Source organism: Toxotes jaculatrix, chromosome 6 (assembly GCF_017976425.1).
Source record: "Toxotes jaculatrix isolate fToxJac2 chromosome 6, fToxJac2.pri, whole genome shotgun sequence".
In the NCBI taxonomy this organism is placed as follows: Eukaryota; Metazoa; Chordata; class Actinopteri; family Toxotidae; genus Toxotes; species Toxotes jaculatrix.
Window position 1 is genome coordinate 13,664,243 of NC_054399.1, and position 27,220 is coordinate 13,691,462.

A 27,220-nucleotide genomic window follows, 5' to 3' on the forward strand; every position below is an offset into this window, starting at 1 on the left:
TTGTGGGTGTGCAAAATGATATCTGCTCACTTGTTTTCTTATACTGCGATATGGCTGTTTATAGCCATTCTCATTTGCAATCTTTTTCAGTTGGTAAAGAGAAAACGAATAATACATTTTCAGACATGCATGTCACCATAAACAACTCATTGAGCAATTACGACACACAGGATCGCATTCTCCTTTATAGTGCAGGCAGATGCAGAAGTTCCCCAGATCTATAAAGCAACTGCACACATTTTATCGTCTCTCCTCTCCCTTTGCTATTTTGAAAGAAGTCCATAAAAAAAGGGAGATAAAAAGGAAGCTCGGGGAGTTTAGGACGGCTACAATAGGCTTGTTAGTAATTCTAGAACACCAGGGGTGTACGTCAAACTGTACGGAAAATATGTAGTTGCATCAAAAAGGAACATGTGAACTGTCACAAGTGGCTATGAAAAATTCATTCATTCATTTAACAAGAACTAATGACTTTCAAAATACTGTCCGCAAATAAATGAATTGTCAGCTAAATGTATACCTTTTTTTCTCATTAGGTTGTGTTACATTGTGTTGTATTGCGTTGTGAATTTGATCATGTATGGTATGATTGTGGATTCGTGTTTATCAGCTAATCAGGTGTAATTTCAATTTCCAGTTTAGTCCACCGATACTGTTGGTATCCATTGTTACACCATGATAAAACCTTATGTGCCAAAATCTGTTTGGAACAATTCTTTCTGAGAAATTTAGTTTGTTTTTATACTGTAAATTAGCCAAAAAGAATACAGACTTTCTTTCCCCAGCAATTGACAGTCTTAGATTCAGTGTGGTCTTACCCACTTTACTTTTGTGAATGTTAGGATACCTCATCTTCCAGTGAGCAGTTATCTGCTTTGAAGCTCAGGCTACATTCTCTCATTCTATGCGAGAAAAACTTACTTAATTGGATGAAAAATGTCTTTTCTTTGTCCGTCTAACAGAAAACTTTTTTTTTTTCAAACTGCGAAGATGAAACAGAGTGGAACCTTAGAGTTTTTCTATTTTTATTTTTTACAATGGATGTTCTGTGTGATGATCCCCAATTTTTTCTCGGATTAACGGTGTGAAGGTTTGGGATCTGGCTTAGCTCTGTGAAGCTAACTCTTCTGATGACAAGTCGCAGCAGCCCACAGGGACGAGGACAGACAGTCTTGACAAACACCACACCGCTGTACTGCAGCACCTCAGAGGGTCACAGTAATCCTACCGTATACCATTACACTGCATATAGACTAAACACAAGGCCAGGTGAGAGAATGACGGAGTGTAGGGTGTATGTGTGTGTGAGTTCACGCTGTGCATGTACCTCAGCGTGCATTTTTGTTTTTAGCTAAAGCAGTTGTGTCAGTGTGTGTACATGTGCGTGTGTGGGCCTGCTGGCCTGTCTCACCCCATGTCTCCACTCCCACTATACGTTTTTGGTGAACAACACTAAGTGTGCATGCAAGCAAGCTTGTGTGTAAGTCTACATAATGCAGAACAGCCTTGCCTCCCACCCTAACTTGAGAAAAAAAGTCACAGCCAGGAGGCCACTTTGAAATACCAGGTGCTCATTTGGCAAATCCAGGCAACTGGGGTGTTTACATTTCAGCAACTGAGAGGGGAAAAAGACCAGATGCCCCCTTGAGCTGCTCAGCAGCGTCCATACAGAGATCACTCACATCGCCATGGGTGACAGACCTGTGTATGTATGTGTGTGTGTGTGTGTGTGGTGGGAGGAGTATAGGGATATATAGAGCACTGGGCAAAGTCACTAAACACCCTATGATGACTTGCAACAGGGAGACATGAAATAATGCAACAATGCTGAAAATTAGCATTGTTTGTTTGAACAGCACCCATTCTCCTTCCCCGCAAACCACACACACACACACACACACACACACACACACACACACACACACACACACACACACACACACACACACACACACACACCCTTCTCAAATACATGCTTTTGCTCTTCTCACTGTCTCTCTTTGCCTCTTATTACCTTATTACCCCGTTCTCCTTCTCTCTGGTTTCTGAATAGCTCCATTGTCCTCTCCCATTATTGACGCACCATATACAAACAGCTCAAGTACTTCCTTATCAGTTAAGAAAACAATGCGGCATGAATGAGAGTATGTTGTGTGGATGTTTGATGAATGGAAAGCAACGGATCTCTTCTAACACGTGCGCACACACACACACACACACATACACACACACACATATGCAACCACAGAGCACCTTGTCCCGGCTGGTGCTGCAGACATTTTTATTGTTTCATTATGTCTGCTATCAATTTACTGGCAGTAAATTCAGTCTGTCTTGATAAAACATTGCCTGTCAATTTTCTTCACAGCACCTGCTCATAACAAATCACTGAGGCACTCTTTCTGACTGATTGCTTCTTGGCAGAGCGCTTTGTGTTGTCTGTTTGTATCAGCTGCATGCATCAGGCGGCTGACTGGTGGTTATGGGCTGGTGTGTGGGTAGGTGCTGGCAGAGTAACCGTTTCCTTTCCCTGTGCGTGTATATCTGTGCCATAAAGATGGGTGGGGCGGCTTAAGAAGGAAAAAGAGTCTGCACATTTGTAACGTGTCTCAGTGGCTGTGCATGTGTTTATGCAAGCATGCATGCTTAGTGATCATTTTAACATTGAATATATATTTTATATGAAGGCGTGCACCCATTTAAATATAGCACCAAAATGATCATGAGATATTTTCCACTTGTGTTGCGTGTTTTGCTTTGTAAAATCAGTAACTAAATATTGTCACAGTATTAACTCAAAACATTTTCCAAAACAGTTTGAATGTTTTCTCAGGGAGTCTTGCTATCATATTGTGAAAAAAATGTGTGCTTGTTTGGGTTAACATCAACCTGTGTGTCATGTAAATGTCACTGGGGAGTGGAAAGTGGTTGGACTTGCGTGTTGCTGTCTGTCAAATGCTCGCTGGGCACAGTCATGTGTTTGTGTGTGCGGCTACACAACTGCATGCATTCATCCCTGCTGCCATGTGCCATACTGTGCAGGCTTGTCTGTACATGGGAGCATGTTCTTGAATTACATGTCCGCTTTACCAAATTACCTTCTCTGCCAGGGATCTTGCATTTCTCTCGGTCTGCCAGTCGGTTGTCACGGTATGCATGAGTAGAGAAAGTGAGAGTAATGTGCTAAACCATTACACCAAACCTGATATTTAAACCCACATGACCAGCTTCGGTCTTCATTCAGTTTTTAGCCTCGATTTTGTGTCGCATTTAGGCTGGATAGGAATGCATATTTGATGGTAATGAAGCGATAAAAAAACAAAGTAATCTAACGTAACAACTCTCTCTCAAAACTGTAAAATGTAGACTATTACACAGTCTAAACAACAGATAAACTAATAGGCTTCTACAAATAAATTTGAGTCCCAGTGTTAGTGAATTCAAGTAAAATAAAACTCAGATTAACATTAACAACAATACAAAGTTTGCTGAAAGTCATCTGCTGTCAGTCTATGATTATCGGTTATCTTGCCAGCTTCCTCCGATACCAGACAAAACAGAGTCGTAATTATTTGTGAAACAATCCACTTGTATCTTTAGCAGTGTAACTTGTTGTGACTCATGAATAGGTGAGATATTATGAGTTGCAGCCTGGCAGCACTAGTTTCACTTGTTAAATATTGATGATGTAATCATGTGTAAGCGTATGGACAAGTCAGAGCCCTGAGGCGAAAAAAAAAAAAAATGTTGCTCTGCTTTGTCTGCCTCAAGTCTAGTGGAGGCCCGAGACAACAGTGAAACTGCAGGGTGACTGTGATTGCCTGTTTCATCTGTGGCTAGACTTTTATGTGTTAGGGTACTCATCTAGGCCATATTTTACTCAAAAGTTAAAAAAAGAAATGCAGCAAAGGCAGTGATATGAACATGTAACTGTACTGCATTTGCACAGACATGAAAGATGGAATTTTAACTGCTGCAACTCTTTCCAGCTGGACTTAAGAATAGTTTTGTCTTCCAGATCAAAAAAAAAAAGTATTTTCAGTCCAACTAACTCTTCGTTTTTGTGTACTTATTACTTAATACTGGGTTTTATTACTGTTATACTGCATCTCTGAACATTACTAGAGGAGGATGAGTTCTAATATTTCTTTAACTTTTTTGTTTTATCTGTATATTTAAACCAAATATATCACAAGATCCATATCAAAGGGTTGGTTCACCCGCATTACATAACAGTAGTGGTATCTAGCCATAAGTTTCTCTTAGAAATCAGTGTTCGAGAATTCTCCCTCGACCTCAATACAATGGGGATTAATGGAAGCATGTTTGTGGAGATAATCCACAAAATATGCTTTCCACAGTTTTCATACGGACTATTTCTTTGACAGAAAGTAGTGAGAGAGAAAACTGTTGGCAGTGAAATCTGTGGATTATACACCAGTAAATGAGACGAAAGACAAGCTGCTGTTGAATATGATAATGTAATTTTTCACTGCTATGAAACCACAAAAGATGTTCCCACCCATCTCCACTGCATTGGGATGGAGATCTCACAATGTGGACGAATAAAGACGTGATATAACTTTGCTGTTCGGTTAGAAATGTCTTTTTTTTCCTCTGTCAAGCTTTTCATTGATGGATTAGAAATCAATCAATCAAATCTAATGTGAGTAGTCACTAAAGACATGACTGTTGTATGTGGGTGGGTGAATAATGCTTGTGCTTAATGTTTGTAGCAGTCCTGGCTGGGTCCTGCTGTGTTTTGTTGCTTAACATGCTAACTAGTGCTCAGGGAGTATCATCTGGTATGGGGGAAGAATCTAACAGGGACAAACACACGCACACAAATGTACTCACCCACCATGTCATGCCAGGGTAATAAGTGCTTTGGTTACATTACGCATACACTAAGGTAATAAGGACTTAGCACGCACACACTCATACACAGACCACCTCACACCCACCCACACTGAGGTAATAAGGGCTTGGCTTACACACACACACACACACACACACTGAATGACTACAGTCTTGCACCATCTTGCCAGGTGTCTGTGCTCTCTCACCACATGCCCCACAGCCAGCGGGCCAAGCTAATGGCCAGCTAACCAGTTGACCAGCTGACTCCCTGTACCACTACCACCTCTGCAAAATAATTTGCCCAGATTTAAACACTTTGAATCAATCAGCTTTTAGATCTTTTAGCAGAACCCACTTACACATACAGGAAGAGTCATTAGAAATATTACAAGCATTTACCCAGGGATGTGGCTGACATTTCTTTTTGGGTGCCCAGATCTGGGGTGGTGGTGGTTAAGGCTCTCTGCTTCCCATTACGCAGCTTTTGGGTCATGATATGCTGTATACGAGTGGTGTGTTCATGCAGAGGGAGAGAGTGAGAGCAACCGGATGAGAGCCATGTTGAATGGTAGCATGGCCTAAACTGAAACCATGTGCTTCTGTGGTTAGAAACTTTGTCATGACTAACTAGCTCTGGGAGAACCGCAGTACAGCTGGACACTGAGGGGGAAGAAAATCCCTTTTCACCTGATGGACAGTAACTAGACAGGGCCGAATTGTTGTGATTTGATGCTCAAAAAAAGGAAAGAAACCAAAGCTATTGACCTCTGCTTCAGTCAATGGCCTCAAGTAAGTCTTCTGTATGAGATACGAGTGTAGCAGTAACTACACTATTACAGATTTTGATGTGCTTTCAAATAGCAGAACATTCCCCCGGGCCTGTTTAATAAGTTAATTTCCTGGCTTGTTTTTGAGGGGTGTTGATAGTGACCTCCAGTAACCTACAGTAGAAAGCATCTGCCACCATTTGCCACTGTTGCCAGCCCTCGGGGTCACAGACTGCATGGGAGATTGCATTTTGCAGCCGGACATGCTGAAAGGTCAAGGGTCAGACAGAGAGTCTCTGGGTATGGAGGAAGAACGGGGCCCACGAGGGAGACACTGTGTTGACATTGTGTTTGGACACTTTGAACAGTGTTATCTCAAACAGTGCGCGGCTCTGGGCCAATCAATCATTCTGTTATTGGACCAGCTCCGGTGATTATTCATCCTGGACCTTTGATATCGGCTGACGTCAAATGGATCCTGCATGAGCCTCCTTACCGCCTCACTTTGTCCTTGGGAATTTGTCACGAGTGTATTTTCTTCAAAACATTTACTTATTAAAGTAAATTGAGTGTTCTGTCCTCAGTCCAACGTGAATGTAATCCACTGCTGTGATGGACACGTCCAGAATATTTATGAATCCAAAGCAATTGTGTTGGCACGAGTTAAGCTCCTGATATTTCAAGCTCAGCCATGGATGTAAAGAGACAGCTTATAAATCTGTAATGTACAGGCAGAGGTACCTCAAGAGCAGGGAGGGAGCAGGCCGCACATTACAATGGCAATGATAGTAACAACAGCACATGGGATTTTTTTTCCATTGTGTTAATGGGAAAATCTCTGAAGCGTACAGTCGTGTGTCTACAGCCCAGTGTACCTGCACTGACCTCTCCCCACAGCTTCTGCCACTCAGACCTAACACTGGGTAAAAACTGAGAGAGAAGAATATGTTTGAGAAATTGTGGGGTGAAAGAAAAGTGTGTGGACTGAGGTATTTCTACATTTGCACATGACATTTAGCAGCTGTTTTTGAATTAAGACCATATCCGCTTTGGAAAGCTGTTGATAGACTTTTTTGCTGTATTTTACAATATTTTCATGTAATTTTTCAGCTTTCTGTTTTACAAGTAGCAACTTTGATTCAGCCTATATATCCAGTTCAGCTTTTATATTGGCTCGAAACATTCGCTGACGCATAACAAGTGATGTTTAACAGCAGCAGAAAATGTTTTGGAAGAGAAGATTATGTTATGACAAAAGCAGTGATACCTGTTGTTTTGTACGAGAACAGATGTTCAAAAGTTTTTGAAATAAATACAGACACACACACTATGAGTGTTGGCACAAATCTGGAGATATGATTCCTCCATTGTGACAGCAATATATAACAAACTGCACATGCTAAATTCAAGTCACATGGAAATATTAGTTGATGGTTGAGTTTAAGCAAGTTAAGCAATTACAGATAAGGTTAGGCAACTGAAACCTTGGCTGAGTTTGTGATAAAGCTTTTGATGTGGCTGAAAAGCTTCAATTACAGTTTAACTGAACTGAACCTCAGTTTCCAGATATGTGATCACTTATCCACCACCTCAGCCTCAATACCCGAGTCTCCCACCACATAGCGTGCCCTGTCAGACTACTGCCTGTTTCTATCCATGTTCTCCACGTAATCCTGTCATAATGGTGAAAAGTTGTTTCTCTCACTTTCCGTCTGCACAGTGTGAAATTTGCATGCTCAGGCATGTTTGTCTGCAATCCATGTGTGTGCCTGCTTGACACCGTGATCCTCATACGTGTATGACTGCGTCTATCCATGGCTGCCTGTCTCCCTAAATGCCTGCCTGCCTGTCTGTCTGTCTGTCGGCACAAAGACGGCGGGGTCGTGGTGATGGGAGGTTGAGTCATAAATCTGCAGTCAGCTGAGACAGTGGAGTATATCTTTTCTCGGTTAGGTAAAGAAGGTGCTGAAAGGTGATAGATACTCACCAGAGACAGACAGTAGCTGGTTGTGGCAGAAGTTGGGGTGTTGGTGGTGGTAAGGAAAGTAGAGAGTGGAGTCGGGGTGGGGGTTGGGTGGCAAGGAGGTGCTGATTTACAGCAGCAGGACTGGAGCTGGAGGCGAGACAGTGGATGCGCTGTTGTGTGTTTGTGCCGGTGTGTGTAGAAGAGTGTGGATGATGGTGGTGGTCTTGAGGGGGTTCAGTCGGGGCAGTTGGGGCTGCATTCATGATCCTGTGTTAAGTGCTCGGTCAGTGGTGAAGGCCTGGAGGATTAGACCCCCGCACCTCCCCACCCCCAAAACTCTTGTGAACAGCCCCCCTCTCTCCCACACACAGTCACACACACACACACACACCTCCTTTCTGCCTGGATTCCAGCTTTGAGCTCTTGTGAGATTCTCCAGAGCCACCCACCACCAGCTCCCCCTCCACCAGTACTACCAGTGCTCTTTGCCTGTTCACTCACACGCACACACACACACACTAGTGTGCATGCACACACACGTCAAAAGACACTCCAACATAACCAACGGCTCACCATTCCCTTAATATTGCCAGAGTAAAGCGATCCTCTCACACTCACATCACATTAGTGCTGCTATTAGACCAGACCCAGACATAAGAGCTACAGGGTGTGTGTGTCTGTGTGTGTCTGTGTGTGTCTGTGAAGTCTGTGAGAGTTTTATGCATGCTGGAGGGGGTGAAATGTGTGTGTTTGTGTTTGCGTCCGGGCATGTGATTTGTGAGGGAGGGAGGGAAAGAGAAGTTTATGTCTGTGTGTGTGTGTGTGTGTGTGTGTGTGTGTGTGTGTGTGTGTGTGTGTGTGTGTGTGTGTGTGTGTGCGTGTATGTGTGTGTACGTGTTGAGTTTTAAGAGAGAAAGTAGAGACACTGATATCCTGGCACAAGATGAGTGGGAGGAAGGATGGATGAGGTTAGCGAGGGTCTGGCGAGGGCGCAGTAGGTGTAAGCTTGAGAAATTTCCATATGGCAATAAAATGTCTGCCACTTTACTTATTGAGTTTCTAATGTGTGCCAGGTGCCTCTCATGAGCACTTAGAGGACCATTTCACTGTGTCTGTGTACAGTATGTGTTTATCTGTATTTGTTCGAGGTTGCATTTGGAACAAATTGTGGACTTCAAACCAGATCAGACACTCCTTAAGGACAAAATTGGCGTCCTGAATTTGGTTTCAGAGAATCCAGCGAAAGTCAAAATGTCCTCTTGTCCTCACAGAGATTATATTATAGGGTGAAGGTAAGAGTAATGGTTAGGGTCAAGCATTTTTTGGTTATGGGTAATGGTTACGGTAAGCCTCTAGGAAAAAAAAATATCAATCCAACGTCTACAGAAATAGGCAATGTGTGTGTGTGTCGGTGGGTGTTTTCAGCTCTAATCTAGACCCGTTATAGTCGTTATATAACTGTATATACAGTTTTACTGCTGCCATTCATAGACGGGAAAACTCTCAACCGTCAGACTGGACCCAAATGACACAGACTATAAAATGTAGAAAAATAAACCTTCTCTATAAGTTTTGTAAAAACCAAACCATAGCTGTAAAGCACAGAACCGTCAAATTTATTAATGTGGATGCTCCAGTCATTGGAAAAAGTTTCCCTCCCCAAGTGTGTTGGTTTATACAAAGCCCATATTTATGGTTTGACACACTTATTTTTTACATTGGCATACAGTTGGGGGTTCAGGAATTCTTTGAGACTTACCCCTGGTAATCTTTTGTTTATCATACACCAAGGGTTTTGCTCTTTGATCTTCTGGGGGGATAAAAAACCTTTAAAGGTGTAACAAAAATCTGTAAAACTCCAAATAAAAACTAAAATTTTAGAATTATCATCATGTTTGCTTTTCTTTTCTTTGCAAAGCTTTTCTTAAGTCTTTCTACCTCATTTCCTTTTAAGAGCAGTCAGAATATAGCAGGAACAGAGGTGCTAGTCGTGAACTCAGTGGTTGCCCTTTAATGGCGACCAGGCAGGAGAGCCCGGGGCTTCGGTGGTTTTGGCAACAAATGAGACAGTCTTCTTTGAAGCCGCCACAGATCCCCTTACCCACGTTGCTTCACTTATTATAAATGGTTTTTCTTTCAAACGGACTATGTCGCTGTGAGGCAGACAGGAATTCATATGTGAGAAATTTTGTGTCAGTGAGACATGCCCACGAAAATATCTTGAGTAAGTTTCAGTCTCTTTTCATTTTCTTAATTTTTTTTAAAAAAGTATTTTAACACATCAAACACACACAAAATTATATATATATGTATATAGAAAATAAGTTAATTTTGTAGTAAATCACCATCTTATTGTTTTTATTGCAGACAGCAAAATGTTGAGAGTGATTGTTTATATAAAGAAGACTTTTATTTTCTCTATTATTCAGTCGAAAGTAGTAAGAAGTTATTTAACTTCTTGTGGATATGATATTTTTAGAATTTCTAAAGGCTGTTTTCCCACATGCTGAGCTGCTATGCCACCAAACAGCAGTAGTAATCATCACACGGGCAAAATAGACTAACAACTGTTAAAAGGAAATGTTTCAAATGATTTGTTTGTACTACCAGCAGAGGTTATTATTTCATTATATTTATTTTCATTTAATATTTTGGTTTATTTCAGTCTCTTAGGTCTCTTAGGTAATCCCTATTCACAGTAAGAACAGTGCAATATACCCTTTTATCAATTTCTTAGTCATTCTAAAAGCTATATAAAAGTAGTTTTCAGACAGGAGAGAACGCACAGTGAAAACATCCCTTTGATAAAATGATCCGTAACTGGAAAAACTTTGAGTTGAGAATTTCTTCATATTTCTCCTCTGATATCAGTCAGGTAGTAGCTCCAGCTAGACAAGGAGTTATACAAGAGATTTAGAGCAGTTTTTACGAGTATACGTCTCATACATAGTTTGAATTTCTATTTTACTTAAGATACAATATTATGAATATTATGAATTAAATCTGTAACTAAGCTTTGCATTCTCACTTTTAAAAACCTAAATTATCTTGGAATGCTCTACTACACAATCTAATTGTTTGTCTTTGCTCCATAAAATCAAATGCCCATATTTCGACTTGATGAGAGTCAACATTTCTGACCTTTCACACACAGAATTCACTGGAAAGAAAAAAATCTGACAATTGTAATTTGAAGTTTTTGAATAATTAGTGATGACAAAAGCGACAATTTCTTTGATCACTTTAGTAATACTCACAGTGAAGTTACACAAATATACTCAAATGGCAGAATTTTAACTCTTTAAAGTTTTTATTACAAGCCAACACTGTGACAGTGGCAACACTGACTCATAATATAGAAAGACTCAGCACAGAGCACATGGTTCCATCTGTCTGCTTGCACCTCTCAGGAAATGGCATCAACTTTACACTAACACCAGTCATTTGGCTTTGCTTCGACATTTCACAGGTCCAGTTTCCTCACAACACACCTAAAACCTTTCTCTGTATACACTGCAGAACAGGCGACAAATTCCACGGTATTAACATAAGTGCTGTTCTTTGCATACAGAATGAAGTTAACCAATAGAAGTCCCTTGTCAATACTGCAAATCCCTTACATTAACTTTAATGATAATAACTTTATTTGAAGAGCGGTGTTCAGCTCTCCACTTTTTTTTTTCTTATCTCCAAATACAGCAGAGAACACATCAATATTGAACATGATTAATAATGTAGTGGGCTTCTGCTATTTGGAAGCCTAGTGTTAATGCTGACTTTGCCAAGTTCAGCCTTTCATATTGTAGAACTGCGTCTGTCATCTCTGGCTCTGTTATACATTTCCTACTTAATTAAATGCATCAGTTGACTATTGCTGAATTTGAAAACAATTGATAAAATATTACTCAGCATTAAAGTAAGCGTCCGTATTGTTGAAATATTCTCTATACATCAGCATGTGTATTTGACCTGTGTGCTGACTTACTGTAGGCTCCGCTTCCTTACGCCCCCCACACACCACAGGATTTTATTTGAGACACCAAATGGCTATTTCCGTTTATTGAAATCACATAATGTGCTCGAAGCGACGAGTATTTTTGTCTGTAAAAAAAAAAAAAAAAAAAAAAAAAAACCCAAAAAACACAACTATATGTATAAAAATAAAACTTATTAAGGATTGCCGTTTGGAGTGAAATCCATCGTTCTTGGCACATTCTTTAACTTTGTTTACTGCTGTTTTGAGTATACACTGAAACACTTAACTAATGCAATAAAACGACTGTAAAGGCAGAGAGACTTGGGAGAAGGGCTGTAAAAGCCTGGTCGTGACAGATGCCCCCCTTCCTCAGCTTATCCAAGGAAGAGGACAAGTAAATTACAGGTCTGTTGTACAGCAGGAAAAAACACACACATATACACACACACACACACACTGCCTGCTGCCTTTGCCCGTCCGATTGAGTTAAATGTCTGACTGCGTTATTATTATTATTATTATTATTATTATTATTAACACAATCAGGCGATTTAAAGAACTGTGAAGTTCTATGTTCCGCACAAGTAAAAGCGTCGCGTCCCCGAAACTTTCTTAGCTTTATTACTTTTAATTTGACAGAAAACTTCGATCCCACGGACTCGAAATTAGTGGGAAGCTCTGAGGATTGTCATGAGCTATCATTCAGAGCCTTGTCTTAAAATTGCATTTTATTCATCCATATAATTTTTTTGTTTTTTTCTGAAACGAAGTCCAGAATATAAAGTGTGAGTGTGATGATGTCACTTTTCATACTCACAGAAAATCTGAAAAGGTGCGAGATGCCCTTTTTAGGTGAGAGAGAGAGAGATGGGGGGTGGGGGGTGTCCGTGAGTGTCCATCTCAGCTTCTCCGGATTGTTTCAGAGCTTTATCGCGGTGCCGTCGAAGAGAAAATCGTTTTAAAAAACGAAAAAATCAGAAGAAACTTCTTTTCTCCCTTATATCAAAACAGAGCGACCCGCAGGGGGGCGCTGTGTGTCCATCTCTGTAAAGGGGCTGGGAGTCCCAAGAACGGCAGAGCAGAATGACACGCTGTTAGAAAAAAATAAAAGAAATTAAATTTAAACGAAGCACATAAAACAGAAAGGGACACACTTTAATAATTAAGATATTAATTTAATGCTTGCAAATCCGTGGAAAAAAAAAACTGTTATGAAAATGATTACCAAAAAAAAAAAGTCAGTTATTCTAGTTTTTTGTCACAGACCTGTTTTACATCGAGTGTCTGGTGGACGGGAGAAACAAAGGCTGCTCTGCTCTGGGAACGAGTGAAAATGTTGTCAGGGAACCGCTGTTTTAATTTGATTTTGAAAATAAATGTGAGACTAAATGATTGTCAAGGTAGACTTCTTTTTTTTTTTTTTTTTTTTTTAGTGCAGCTGCTTCAACCGTAACCCCTCCTCCTGGTGCCCCCCGGTCTCTCTCTCTCTCTCTCTCTCTCTCTCTCTCTCTCTCTCTCCCCCCCCCCCCCCCCTCCCTCCCTCTCTCTCTCTCTCTCCCTCTCTCCCCTTATTCCTCCACAGCCGTGTGCTTCATTCCAGTGCACAAGCCGAGCGAAGCAGACGGTTCACACAGCAGCCAAAGCTGATAAATTCGCTCAGGGAATAAATATCTGTAAACCGCGCGGCTGTGGGAGTAACACTTGATCTTGGACGCATGTGAGCGTACACATACCTTGCTGGGACGATACACCATGGTTCTGACTCAAGTGCGGCTATCTCTGCCTCTGCTCCTCTGACCACAGAGAGGGAAAAAAAAAGTATCTGGATCTCATCGGAGAAAGGCTGTTGTTTCTTCTTCTTTTTTTTCTCACTGACTCTCAACGAAACATTGCTGGAAATATTCTCCGCATGGTGACCACGGAGCGGACTACCTGTTTTCAGCTGATTCGCTCAATGCGAGGGGAAGGGACTGGAAGACTTGCGCCCGTTGCCTTTTCTCTGGTCTAGTAAAGCACGTTGGAGATCACTGGAAGAGGAGAAGGGCTGCTGTATTCACACATTTTTATACCAAGGCTGTTATTTCCTCCGAACTCTCACCTTTTACGTGTTTTGGTGAATGGGGGTAACTCTGGTCCTGGAAGCTTGACACAGCTGGGACTGGGACTGGGACTGGGACGGGACTGGGTGCGTGGAGCGCCGGATCACCCAGGATTGTATTCCCTCCTCACTCACTCACTCGCTCGCTCGCTCTCTCTCTCTCGTGGGTCTATTTACATGTCCAACCTGACCGCTTTATGACAATGGATTACTTTCTGCTTTTATGCAGCCTCTTGCTGCCCGTGGTGTCCGCCGTGGAAGGTAAGAAATCTCATCTTCAGATGGTGTTATGTTGCATTGCAGGATGCCGAGAGCGTTATTATTCCTCCATACCAAAGCGAGCCAGCACCCATGCCTCTCTGAGGCTGGGCACCCCGGCGGGTGAGGCTCCTTTATACCCAAATTCTTCATTTTCTGCCATCGCAGAATTAAAACGAGCGCTTCGTTTTCAAACTGGCCATCTGGCTTGTTTTTAGGGATAGCTAATGGCATTACGGGCTTTACGCAGTCAAGCTGTGGCCGGTGCAGGTTTCAATGCACTATTGTTGTGCGCGTCAACGAAAGCTCATCCATTTCAATGGTAGTTGTGTATTCTTTTTTTGTAACACCAGCTATTGCCGTCTGTTAGTGCTTTCCTCGTCACTTTAAGGAAATTAGCTCTACACTGTATCTCATCGGGGAGTCGCGCACCCACGCCACCCCCCCCCACCCCACCCCCAGACACTTTCCCTCAGGTCGGCTGCGTGTATTTTAGGGCTGTGTGAGTGTGTGGCCTTTTGACATGTGGACTATCAGTTTAAGTCCAAAGTGTACCGTTGAAAAAAAATCCAACACGAGTCCATTTGATACTCAGTTTAATTAGAAAAGCTCTAAAATGATTTTGGAAAATGTAAAAATAAATAAATAAATAAACATTAATGAACTCAGTGAATTCAAATTATCATTAGCTTATATCTGTCAACTTTCGTTTTGTTTTAAGTTTTTCTCTTCAAGTGGCATCAATTGTTTATTTACATGTATATTTCCTAGCAGTTACTTTCAATAACAAAGCCATTTGTTTTAGCTGAGTGATGTTTGCCGTGCGTTAAATTCTAGCTATCTTCTCAGAGAGAGAGTGTCCCACGCTTGGTTTTCTTTTCTTTTCTTCCCTACATTTTTGAACGTCTCCCCTCTGCTCTGTTTGGGGAAACAAGTGTGAGGAATAGTGGAAATAAGGTTGAAAGGGGCCTAAAGCTTGAACTATGAATGCTGTCAGCCCAGGCGAGGCTCCCGGTTGGCTTGTGATGCCAGTAGGAAAGTAGGACAGTGGGCCACTGGCTCAGTAAACGCTTCTCTCTTTCAGCCTGTTTCTCGACCTGTCCGTACAATGTCATAAGAGTCCTTTTTAAAAAATAAATAAATAAAATAAAATTATATATATATATAATTTTAAAAGAACTGAAATAAGCCTGACAAGGAGTTGAATAGGAAACGCAGCTTTTACTTTGACTGTTTTCTCCTTGACTATTGATTATTTAAAATAAGGCGCAAACATTAGTCAGTGCATTGGCTGTTCATATACAGTGGACACATTTGCTGAAACGACAAAAGTAGTCAGCGTTGCTCAGCTCGTTTTAATTATTAAACAGCCATTACTAAACTAAATCATTTAAAATCGAAGATTAGGTTTTGCCATTTAGAAGCCTACCACGCCGCCCTGCATTGCATTTGAAGACTATCTCTAAACTCACTTTCCAGTGCCTTGACCCTAATTTGAGAAAACATCCGTAGGCCTGAGCTGAGAAAAGATCACGCTGCTTCTCGACCTCTTCATGAAATCACCAGTCTGACTAAATTGATTTCCACACTGCTGCTTCCTCTGTCAGGACCCGGGGCAAAGAATACGCGAGCACTGAGGGCACCGAAAATACTGTAAAGCTTATCTGATAACGGTTGTTGTTTTATTGCTACCTCTTGATAACAGGGAGAAGAAGTGGGCTATGGTGAGAGTCCTAATACAGAAGTCACTTATTCGCTCACAGATCTTACATTAAAAGCACCAGTCACACCACTTTTGACGCTGAATTAAGTGTGGAGTCCGCCTCTCTTTATTTAGATGGACGTGCTTAGCATTACAATTCTGTGATACCAACTTTCTCTGAACTAAATTATTTTAAAATTGTCTTTTCAAAAATATTTTTGCCAGGGACCCCCACCCCGGACCCCCTCTCAGTGACCCCTGCAGGTCACCGGACCCCAGTTGGGCACCACTGACTTAAAACACATGGCTGGAATGGATGAGGGGATTCTTGTTTTGCAGAAGTTTGGGGCTCCGGAGGTAGAGACAAGAAGTAGAGAGAAGAAAGTATAGAGAGAGAGAGACGGGGGGAGAGAGAGAGAGAGAGACGGGGAGAGAGAGCTTGGTGTTTTCTTCACTATAGTAGATACTTGGCTGCGCACCGGCTTTAAGTTGATGTATTTCGTTAGAACAATCTATCCCCTACATAAGTGATGCCATAAATTGTACCCCGCTGACCTGGCAGGGGGTTTACCTAAGCTTTTAATACAGCCGGCTGATTTATGGCCGTTGCTGGGACTGGGATCTCCTGCTTTATGGCGATTTAGGTCGAAACAAGCGGCCTGGCGGGGACAAGTTTCCCCGCTCCCACCGTGCGTCTCTCCGGGTCCCAGGGTCACACAGCCCGGGGAAAAGGCTCTTAATTAATTCATGTTTTCTTTTCTCTTTTTCTCTTCCCAGTTTTTTTTCCTTTTGTCCTTTTTTTCCACATCCGCTTCTTTAATGGAGATGTAATAGTTAAACTCAGCGTCTTCAATCATTGTAAATGTTTGTTTTTAATTATTTAATGATTCACCGACTGCACTCTTGGTTTCTCTCGTTTCTGAGAGCCACGGTGGCTGCAAACTAAAACGCTAAACAGTCATTTGAATCCATCCATGCACTTTACCTTATTTAACTGTTTAGGTGCCTTTACGTGGCTAAAATGAGGCCCAAAGAAAAAAAATGACCAGTAGCTTTGCGCAGAATTTGATATTCTTAATGGCCGTTTTGTCGCTCTGCGCAAAATAATTAAATATCCAGGTCAACTATTTTTAAATTATTATTTTATTTTTATTTTATGTTATTTTACATATTCAAATGTCTTGAATGTGTTCGTTGAATTCTGATCATGAGCCTTATTTGTACCTCAGATGTTCTCTGTTTTCATTCGATAATGAAATTCATGATGTTTTGTGAGTTGATCGCTGCGCTGCTGCTGAGGATAGGTCAGCCTGTGGCCTCACTGTTAGAAGAGTGTTAGAAAGGCCTTGGCTGTTGAACTTACAGCTGCTATCACTGTGCTGAAGAGACAAATTGCGTCGATGACAGTCCTGTGTAGCGCACAGGCGGTTTGGTTACTCTTCGGTGTAAATTACTTGTGATGGAGGAAGGAAGCACAGAGAAAAAAAAAAAAAAAAGCAATGAGCGCAGGCACAGGAATGATATTCAGGTCAGGCCAACCGAGCAGCAGACCCACCTCGATGCCGTGTGTCTGTTTGTTGTTGAAATGCATCCCTTTTGCGCATTAAAGGATTCAAGTTCATATCTTATGCTTAAATAAGATTCTTACCAATGGTCTAGCAGCCTGAAAGAATTAGAGTTTCACGTGGGGGAAAAAAAACTTACTCTGAAGCCCAGTTTAAGTGCCACTTGTGTTCAGCGAAAAGGTTTAGTGCGTGTTTATTATGCCACAAACGGCAGCCCCATTCTCCCTGACACTATAACCTCAAAACCTCTGATGATGACGCCCACTTGTACAAGCCTCACCTGGAATAATTTTCTGTTTAAACTAAGACAAATGGGCTTTTGTGGCAGCAGCTCGAGATTCCGCCCTCACTCTTCTTGCTTTCCCCCTGTTCATCGCAGTGTGTTTCGTGGAATGATTACGCACAACCAGGGCCTTTGAAGCGCACATGTTTATGTTTTTATGTGGGTGAGATCACACCTCCACAGGAGCTCTCCTGTGCCTGTTTGCAGTTGGCACATTTCTCATCAAACTCACGTGATTTATTCTCCCCTGTCTTGTTCTTAAGCAGAGGAGGTTGGAGGTTCCCCTCGCCGTCGTCATCGCCATTACTTTATTATCAATATCATCAGACATTGCCAGACGGTGAGGCAGTGGCAAATCATAAAAGGACGGGGAAGGAGGGTTGTAAATTATTATATCCAGTGGGTGATCATCCGGCAAACATCACATTTACGAGAAGAATTAATGATAAAAAAGAGAAATTAAAAAAAAAGTGAACTAGAACACACGATGAAGAGGGGATTTTTCCACCAGAGGTGAAAAATGTGCGTAAACTCGATTCCCACCAATATAAAACACGCCTCAGTTAAAATTTAGCTGATGTTATTTGACGTAATTTAAGCGGAATCCTGGTAAAAGCGCAAATGATGTTTTTTTTTCTCCAGTCCTAATAACATCCAAAGATCTGACCTGTGGCGATTTGATTGAGATGTGTTCCCTTTAATGTTAAGAAAAAGTACAACACCAAATTTGGACCTACTTTCAGGCCTGGGAGGGCCGTATCTGGCTAAAACGCAGTTAAGATTCATGATAAAAGCAGTAATGGGGCCATTTTGTCCGGCACACTTACTGTACTGAGGCCTTCATACACCAGGCTTTATTTAAAAGCGCGCAGCATGTGTGGCCCGAGCAGGACTCACTGTGACTCTGCTATGTTAAACTTTATCTAAGGAGCTCTTCTACATAACATTCAAAAGCAAATTACCGAACAAATGTATTTAGGGCCACAATTGAAGTGACAAAGGGAACTATTAGTGGCTCTATGGTGGCGATCACACAGTGTTCAAGGGCCGAGTGGAAACGTGCTAAAGAGGCGTGAAAGTGAATTTACAAAATAAAAGCAAAGTCATTTTGGCAGTTCTACTAATGAATCATTCTCATTCTCAATGGTGAATGACTTGGATCAGTGATTCTATCTATCTATCTATCTATCTATCTATCTATCTATCTATCTATCTATCTATCTATCTATCTGACTATCTGACTATCTGTCTAGTCATAGTGAATGAAATATCAATTTACTCATTTTATGAAAGTGAGTATATCAAACAGAAATACATGTTTTTTTTAATAACAAGAAAGACGATATAATGCTGGATAACAAATAGTCGCACAAACACCCACGCAGCACACAGAGGGTGAACAAAGTGTCAATTGACGTGGTCCCATTGATCGAGCGAATCAGCGCTGCTCAGCCTTTTAAAACCGCAGAATCAGGTTTGATGCGGGAGACTGCTTTGCTGTCTACTTGCGAGGAGCAATTACCAATTCATAAGGATATTTATCAATGCGTCCTGAATCAATTTGCTGGGTGAAGGATGACTTCGCCTCGCTGCTGCATTTACAGCAATAGCTGTGATTGCACTTTGGGCACAAATGGTTTCGTTCTAATGTAATAATAACAATAATAATAATTTTATTGCTGCTGCTGCTGCTTCTACTATTAATAATAATAATAATTATAATAAAAATAATAATTTCTGTGATCAAGAATTTAGGCTTTCAGATAATAAAATCAAGTCAGTCATTTATTTTATTAGCAAGAAAATAGTAAATAATTCTGTGTTCCACAATCTTAACCCCAAGGCTCAAAGATATATTAAAGAATAAAATTAAATAATATTAAATAATGTAAATGTATCATAATTTTTCAATAAAATTACAGTGTTGCATATATTTGAAAACAAATTAAAATAACGAATTATGATTACTATCATTATTAGTAGTATTAGTATTCAGTTTATTAATAATATTATTATAGAGTTTATTCTTGCCTTCATTCATGACATTTTATTTGCTTGAAAAGAACAAATTGGCACAGCAATGCAGACTGCTCTCAACATTAACAGGTCCGCGCTTGTTTAAAAGAATAAATGATCAAAACAAACCATAAAGACATGAGAGACAACAGCAGTTCCAGTCCATCACCCTCAGCATTATCCTGGTATCTTGACCTCTACAGGGATCCCAGCCACTCGGTAGGTCATGTAGGCAGCAGCCATGTTGAACAGATGTACAGTGACTTAGGTTCAGATTGGCGTAAGGCGCTCAGGAAGAAGGGGGAGTGGATGACTACATGTTGGGAGATGGGGTGGGATGGTAATGGGGGGAGCAGGGTGGTGGTGGGGATATGGGCCGGATTTGGAGCAGAGACCCAGAGAGCAGCAGAGCTGACAGACTTTACAGATGCAATGGGCCTGCGGGTGTGCTCATGTGCACAGGCTGATGGGTCATCATAAAGATTCACCGAGCTGGAATTTCACATGCAACAGCCGTGTCAGGCCTGCTGGGGCCTTCACAAACCAGGAAGCAGGATGACCAATGAAAATAAGGCTGCAGGGATGAAAATATGGATGTTTTCCGTTCAGCTGGGATTCTGTAGAGCTGCGCTGTGGAGTCTCAATTGAAGATGAGAAACTATGATACCCAGGATGTTGTCTTGTCAAGTGCATTTCAGTGTATTTTTTTTTTTTTTTTTTTTTTTTTTAGGGCTTTACAGTATAAAAAAAGCTCTCGAGCTTGGCTTTTGGAGCTTAGAAAACAGCATCAGCCAGGGCAGAATAAAACCAGCAGCAAATTATAAAAATGAGAGTAAGCATATTGTTATTACAGTAATACAGTATGCTTTGTGCGTTGTGGGTGTTAGTTTACAGTGACCTCGGCATGCAGTTAAATGCTACCAAACCCCTGTGTTTTTCAGTTGCTATAAATAATTGCTGTAGATATTGATATCAGTGGTTATGTCCATATGTGCACGAGAGCAAAAACTGGTGCTATAACTCAAAACAGTTTAATTCAGCCGTTTACAAGACACTGTAAAATGACACCAGTGTAGTGGATGTGACATAACTGTGACATGAGTAATGTGATCACAGGTAAGGAAATGTGATTGAGGCGAACTCAACTGACTGGTCTCTGTTGATCCAAGTAAAATCTGAGTACAGCTCTTACTGTAGTTCACCACACTTGCTTTTGCAAACATACACAGATAATCATACTAATTTAGTTGCGTAGTGTTAAAATTGGTCCTTCCTTCCTCACAGTGTTGTGGTAATTACTTCAAAGTTATATATTTGTGGTCATGAAACAAGCCGTAGCGAGTAGCACGTCACTCTATGATCTTCTAAGGATATTTTCCGGACAATTTCCAAAGCTACGTGTGTGAGTGTGCAGCTTGTGTGTATGGCTCTTGTATATGGCATTTGTGTGTGCAGTCCATCCTGGCATCCGACAGAGGGGCCTTGTGGGATGGCAGGTCTTTGACACCCACTGTCGAGAGCAAGCAGGAGAGGGCGAATGTGTCTGGGCCTGCCCACCGCACAGACACACTGCTGCTGTCTGTAGTCAGCCGAGCAGAACAAGGGAGAGAGAAAGGCACACAGACACAGGGAGTGAAAGGGAAGGAGAAAAAGCGAGTGAGGGGGAGCTTTTAAGCTAACGGGGATAAGCTTGTGTGTATGTATGTATGTATGTATGTGTGTGTGTTTCGGAGTTATGGTATGTTTGTTGCTGGAGTTACAGTATGTCAGTGTACCCTCCTTCCTCTAACTAAGGTGGATAGAATTTTTTTAAAGTCATGTAATATCAGTATAGAGAGCTGGAGATGCCATCCTTTGTATTAAGTCCTTGTCATTAATAAGTACTAAGGCTCAGCTTAAACCCTTATAGTACTAATAATTTATTATTATTATTTTTTGACAAATACTCATGTGAATCATGTTAATCATTGTTTCACTGCCCTGCTATTCCTGTCAGAACTTGTTCACAAACTGTTCATTTTTTGTCATGGGAAAGCCCCAGCATATGAAAGTTTTATAGCATTTGCGCGCACAAAGACAGAAGAAGGGTGATTCACATTGATGAGCTCACTCAGACAGGGATCTTCTCTCTCTTTGCTCCTTACCAAATTATATTAATGGCTTTCAAAATACTGATGAAATGTTTGACAGCATATTAATGGATTAGAGTTGGTGTTTTATAGGCCCTGTCTGCACCGGATGTCCAGAAAGTGCAGCTGAAGTTGCCATGTGTCAAAATGACCAGATTATAAGTGAGTTAGGACCTGCTGTGCTTTCCACCCACGCTCAACCCATGTCCTGTGACCCTTATGCAGAGGTCACAAGGGGCTCTGTTTGTGAGGGAGGAGGGGGGGGCCTCTCCTCAAGGCTTGTCTTGTTGCCTCTCTACAATAGCTGTCCTAACACAATCAAACTCCAGGGGTTATCCTTTTCCAGTGGCGAATAAAAATAATCTCAAAGAGGATGTGTATATTTAGAGGGGCCGACTGCGCAGCTTTCCACGGCTCGTTGACACACATAAACACTCACACAAACAGACCAGGTCAAAAGCACAGCTGGAGACTAGGTCAGTGATGTGTGCTTGACTTCTTTTTGTCGTCATGGCCAGTCTGCAGATCAGGGCAGTTGTACCATATGCATGCAGGACCCGTAGCACTGATCGGAGATGACTAAGAGCCTGTATGGACATGTGATGGCCATTATGCTGCTCGTCTCTTGGCAAGAACAGAAATCGCAGGCACTGGAGGTTTGAAGGATAGAGTTTAAAGGGGGGTTGACTTCTCCTAGCAGCAGTCTGATCCACCTCAGGGCCTACTCCCACAATTTCTTTACGAGCTACAGACCCTTGCAACAAATTTTACCGATGGAGCAGAAAGAGATCTTTGATTTTTCGACTTTAAAAAACGGCCAGTTACATCTGTCTGGAGAGTGAACGCTGCTGTAAAACAGTGTGCCTTGAGGGGGAAGAAAGGCCACATCACCTGGTTTCAGCCTTTGCCAGTCTTGTTAAATATAAGAAGAAAAGAGAGACGGGGGAAATGGGGAGGGAGGTTTCTTTGTTGAGCTTAACCATAGCTGGGTGGTTGATGGTGGGACTTTTCGAGGCTGAGGACCTAGCTCCCGGCCTTGTTCCCCTTCAAGAGCAGGAAAACAGCTTTTGCTAATTTTCAAAAAGCCATACTGAGTAAGCGTATGTGTGATGACAGGAACGTCTTCAAGGGAAACGCTCAAGTCATGACTGATGGGATGGACTCAAATGTCCACTGTAATTAACCATAATGCATGTGTGAGTACAAACGCGTTTGAAAGGTGTATATTTTACTTGGTAAGGGGTCTGTGTGTGAGGGTTCTCATTCACATGGAGTGCAGCGTTGCAGCAGGCCGCTATTACACCTTATTCTGCCCCACTTCTCATCCTTGGTGTCAAAAACACTCGCCACCTGCACTTCATCTGCACTTCAAAAGACCCGCAGGCAAGAGGAGGGCTCCCCGCTTCTATTAAATATTTCTCCCTTTCTCTTTTTGTCTTCTCGAGAACAGCGGAGGGCTTAACCAGACCCCTGCTCTCTTATCAACAGTGCACTAAATTCAATCTTAAACACATTCTCTTCTGCGCAGCTCCCACAGGTTGAGTCCAACACATTTCAGTGGCAGCAGCACCGATCACACGTGACCTTTTGTCAAGTTATTTACATAATCCCCATGGTTCCACACTGCAGCCTCCTGGAGGCACTGCCAGCTGTGAGGCGCATTTATTTAACCTCAGCTCAAGTTAAAATGGAGTTTCAGTGACATAGTGACTTTAATGTTTAAGTGAGTGCAATATTTAGAGGACAATGAAAGGAAGGTCAAAAAGCCCCATTGGCTGTTATTAAGGTAAGTATTTCATAGGGGCAATCAAGCAGATGTGTAGGTGCTGGTTTTGGTCTTTTGTTACTCAGATGGTCTTAACACCTGTCCATTTGGTAGAGCTGTAGATGGCAGATAGCTGTAAAGCAGTGTGTGTGTGTGAGGGAGTGGGTGTGTTTGTGTGCGTGTGTGTGTGTGTGTGACACAGAAACGGTCATGGTGTGTGTTTTCAGCAGCAGACGGAGGAAGGGAACACGAGGCCACCCTGTGGGTTTGCCATCAGCCTCAGTCAGTTCACAGAGCTGTTGTTCCACTGTTACAAGAACGTCTGTTCGCCGGTACTATACAATCACATGCAACTGATTGAGTACGCTAATTTTAGTTTTATTTTACACAGACCTTTTTTTGTCCTTACATCTCCATTATATCTGTTCTTACTTAAATACTGCAAGTTTACTTCACTGTCAGTTAAAGTGAGGATATATATATATATTTATATATATATTTCTAAATGTGTGGGCCTGTGTGACACAGTGATTGTTAGCTGTGAATTTAACAGGGATTTGACAGTGAGTGCTGTGAAAAACTAATTGCAATGAGCCAGATGAAAGCACTGGACAATATAGGGTGACCCCCTCCCTCTGTGCCAAGTCAAGCCGCAAACAGCTCCCTTTTCCCCTCTCACACCCTATGGAAATCCCTTCTGACCTCTCCTCACACATACACACACACACACACACACACACATGAATAGTGACAGTTACTTAATCACACAGCCATACACACACATGCACGCATTACTTCCGCCCGATACACATGCACATGAGCCCCCCATGAAATCCTCACCCGTGCACCCACCCGCTTCTTAGGGTCAGAGCCCACATCCACATCCCCTCACTCCACTGCTAATGAATCAATCAGCTGGTTCCATTCATTTCAGTGCTGTCAGACCCAATCGATCAGCCCCTTCCTCCCCGTCCCAACAGAGCAGCAGGGGAGCTCAGAGATTGAGAGAAGAAGAAGGGGCTTGAAACATCTAGACAGTTCAAAGACTCCTAATTTTTTATCTGCTTCGGTTCCCCAGAAATATGGCGTTTTGATGGTGTGCAGCAGTGTGAATGTATATGTGTGAAATGAAAGAGAGAGACGAGATTAAAAAAAGATCAAGAAGGCAAGACGTCACCTAGAGTTTATACGTGGTATCTGACCTTCTTTTTACCTTTGCAAGACTAGCGTGTTAGCACTGTGGATTCCAACATCACAGGAAGGCTAGAGATAGCAGGTGGTGGATTTCAGCCAGGTGCAAGCTCATTCACTTCCAGGGATGCCCCCTTTTTTTTGCTGTGATGCATAAACTGCCCCACCCTACTCTGGCGTTTGAGCCTCTAGCTTGGCGAGGTGAGCAATGTGTATGGAGGGTCCAATTCTCGCCATGCTCAGTTCCCCCACCTACAGAGTCAAAGTCAGAAAGGTTAGCAGTTATTAAAGCACCTCAAAGTTGGAGCTGTGTGTGAGAGAGACGGAGGCAGGAAGAGAGGGTGTACATTTTTAAAAGCCACTATTTATTGGCCAGGCAATTCATTTCAAAAGGTGTTGAGAGAAGAACTATGCAGGCCAGAGGTTGCAGTGAGGTCGCAAGGAGTCAAGGTCAATTGAGTTGAGTTTAGGGGAGAAAGGGTGGAAGAGGAAGGAGTGAGCGGAGCTGAGTAACACAGTAGCAGTAGGTTCTGAGACTGTGAGATCCATATAAGTAGAGAAAGTGTAATCTCCTGACTTGGAAATTTGCCACCAATCTGTCGTCCAAGTCTCCACTTTCACACCATGCAACTTCCTCCCTGGTTCAGGATTGTGCCTAGGAAGGGATCTTCACCTTTCCACCAGTACCTTTCGCCATCTTTTATCCACAGTCTCAGTATCTTGCTCACACATACACTCACATTGGTCCCAGATGAAAGGTCTAGGCTTTGATGCAGTCTGGAAGGAATCTGCAGGCAGTTTTTTAATGAATCTGACAAGCAAGCCAGGGCCAATCAATGGAAACATTGTGCGATGACTTCAAGATGCAATCTCTGATAGTGTCAGAATAGGTGAGTTAATGGCAGATGGAACGAAAATAATTATAGCTGAACAAAAGGCAGAGGGAGCAAGTGAGTAAACACAAATTTTATATGAATTGAGATTGCAAGCTTAACAGTAGTGGAGCACTGCGGGGTTATTATCTGCTCACGATTAAATGGCTGAGAAAATCAAAGCCTTGTTTAACTAGTTTATCAGTGGGAACAAAGCATAGTGTCTGCTACCATTCTTGTCACTGATTTAAAGGAGCCAATATATTTTATTGGCATTTGATTAGAGGAAGTCTGTGGTTGTACAAATGCAGTGGTGGTTTAGTACACGTTAATCAGGTATCACCAGCCTCAAGGTCCCCGTAGGTTTTGTGCCAGCCAGACAGCTTGGCGCTCTGGCCTGCCAAAGAGGAAGAACCGAAAGGTTTAAGACTTTCCAACAAAAGAAAAGGTGGGCATTTAGCAAAGTCCTCAGCAGACAAAGCTTTCTTTTATATGGTGTTTACCTTCCCCCTTTTTCACCTCCCTGCCACTCTCTTTTGGCTTTGTCCCTTTCCTCTTAGTCTAAGATCTCTCCGCCTCCTCTGTATAACTCTCATTCTAGTCCTTTGTTCTTTCATCTCATCCTTTTTGTCCATCGTTCTGCCCTCTGCCCCTGTTCAGTTCCCTCTTCTGTGACTGCCGCTTATCACGGTTACAGTAGGTCCTAATTGCAGTATTATTTTCTTTTCCCTGTTATCTCATGCCCTTGTGATATCAAAATCCCAACCGCGACAGTAAACAGCTGGGAGACAGATGCTATTTACTGCTCGCAGACCCTTTGTTGTTGCCTACCACTTGATAAGGTCTTGACTGTCAAGATGACTTCCTCTATTGTGTATGGAGAGAGGAAAGTCTTAAGTTAAAAGGCATGGCAAATGCATGTTATCTCCGCTCATTCCACTGACCCTAGTTGTTTTCTGTATCTCATGAAGGCCAAATGGTTTTCTGTATACAGAACAGAGAAACAAAAAAAAAAAATATCAGGTTCAAAGACTGACACTCAAGTGACAGGTCTGACATGCGCTTTTCTTTCAACATGTCATTGTCACCCTATGTTTTTTTTTTTCTCCCCACAAAACATGTTCCTTGCCTGTCAGGTTGTACAAAAAGAAAGATTAGAGCAGGGGGAACAGCTACATAAAAGAAAGGCTAGAGTGCTTCAGTAGGCTGTAACGTAATATGTTGCTTTAGCTGGCTGAGGGTGTCTAAGAGTGACTCGCGTGAGGTGTCTGGGTTTTAAATACTTCAGCCAAACAGCTTAGTGTGAAAACAATTGGCAGAGACATGAAAGTGTGAGCGAGAACACACAGACGGGTCAGATAACCCCTGGCCAGATGGGGATGGTCAAGTGAACAGGGGGAGAGAGGTTGTGGGGGGTTGCAGTGTTTATACCACTAGTGTCAGGGAAAGGATACAAAAGCATTACCCCCTGTGCCACTTTTGGCCTCTGTAAATCCCTGGGGGTGCAGGAACTAAAAGGGTGGTGATGATTAGAGATTCAATTTGGCTTGCCATCAATCAATGCCACCAAGACAGACAGGATTGCTGCCGATAGCCCATCCTTGCCACCAGATTGGGTCTGTCCCTCTTGGGATTCACGCCCTTTTTTCACGCTTTGTTAATTAAGCGACCAAGCTGCCCCTGCACTTACTTATTTATGAATCTTGGCTTCGACCGGTACTGAAGACCACTTATTAGTCCCCTAATTAGTCCCTCACTAATGGCTGTGCTTC

At 42.2% G+C, this 27,220-nt stretch overlaps 1 protein-coding gene across 9 annotated transcripts in view; it reads left to right on the forward strand.

Annotated features, from left to right (window-relative positions):
- Positions 1-13,181: 13,181 nt before the first annotated feature.
- The window catches only part of LOC121182835 (ephrin type-B receptor 3-like), a 59,294-nt gene continuing 45,255 nt past the window's right edge, over positions 13,182-27,220 (forward strand). For all 9 annotated transcript variants that reach the window (XM_041039451.1, XM_041039458.1, XM_041039455.1 and 6 more), the window contains exon 1: positions 13,182-13,928. In XM_041039451.1, coding sequence (XP_040895385.1) covers positions 13,865-13,928 — 64 coding nt within the window. In that variant the 5' untranslated portion in view covers positions 13,182-13,864. The remainder of the gene's footprint in view (positions 13,929-27,220) is intronic.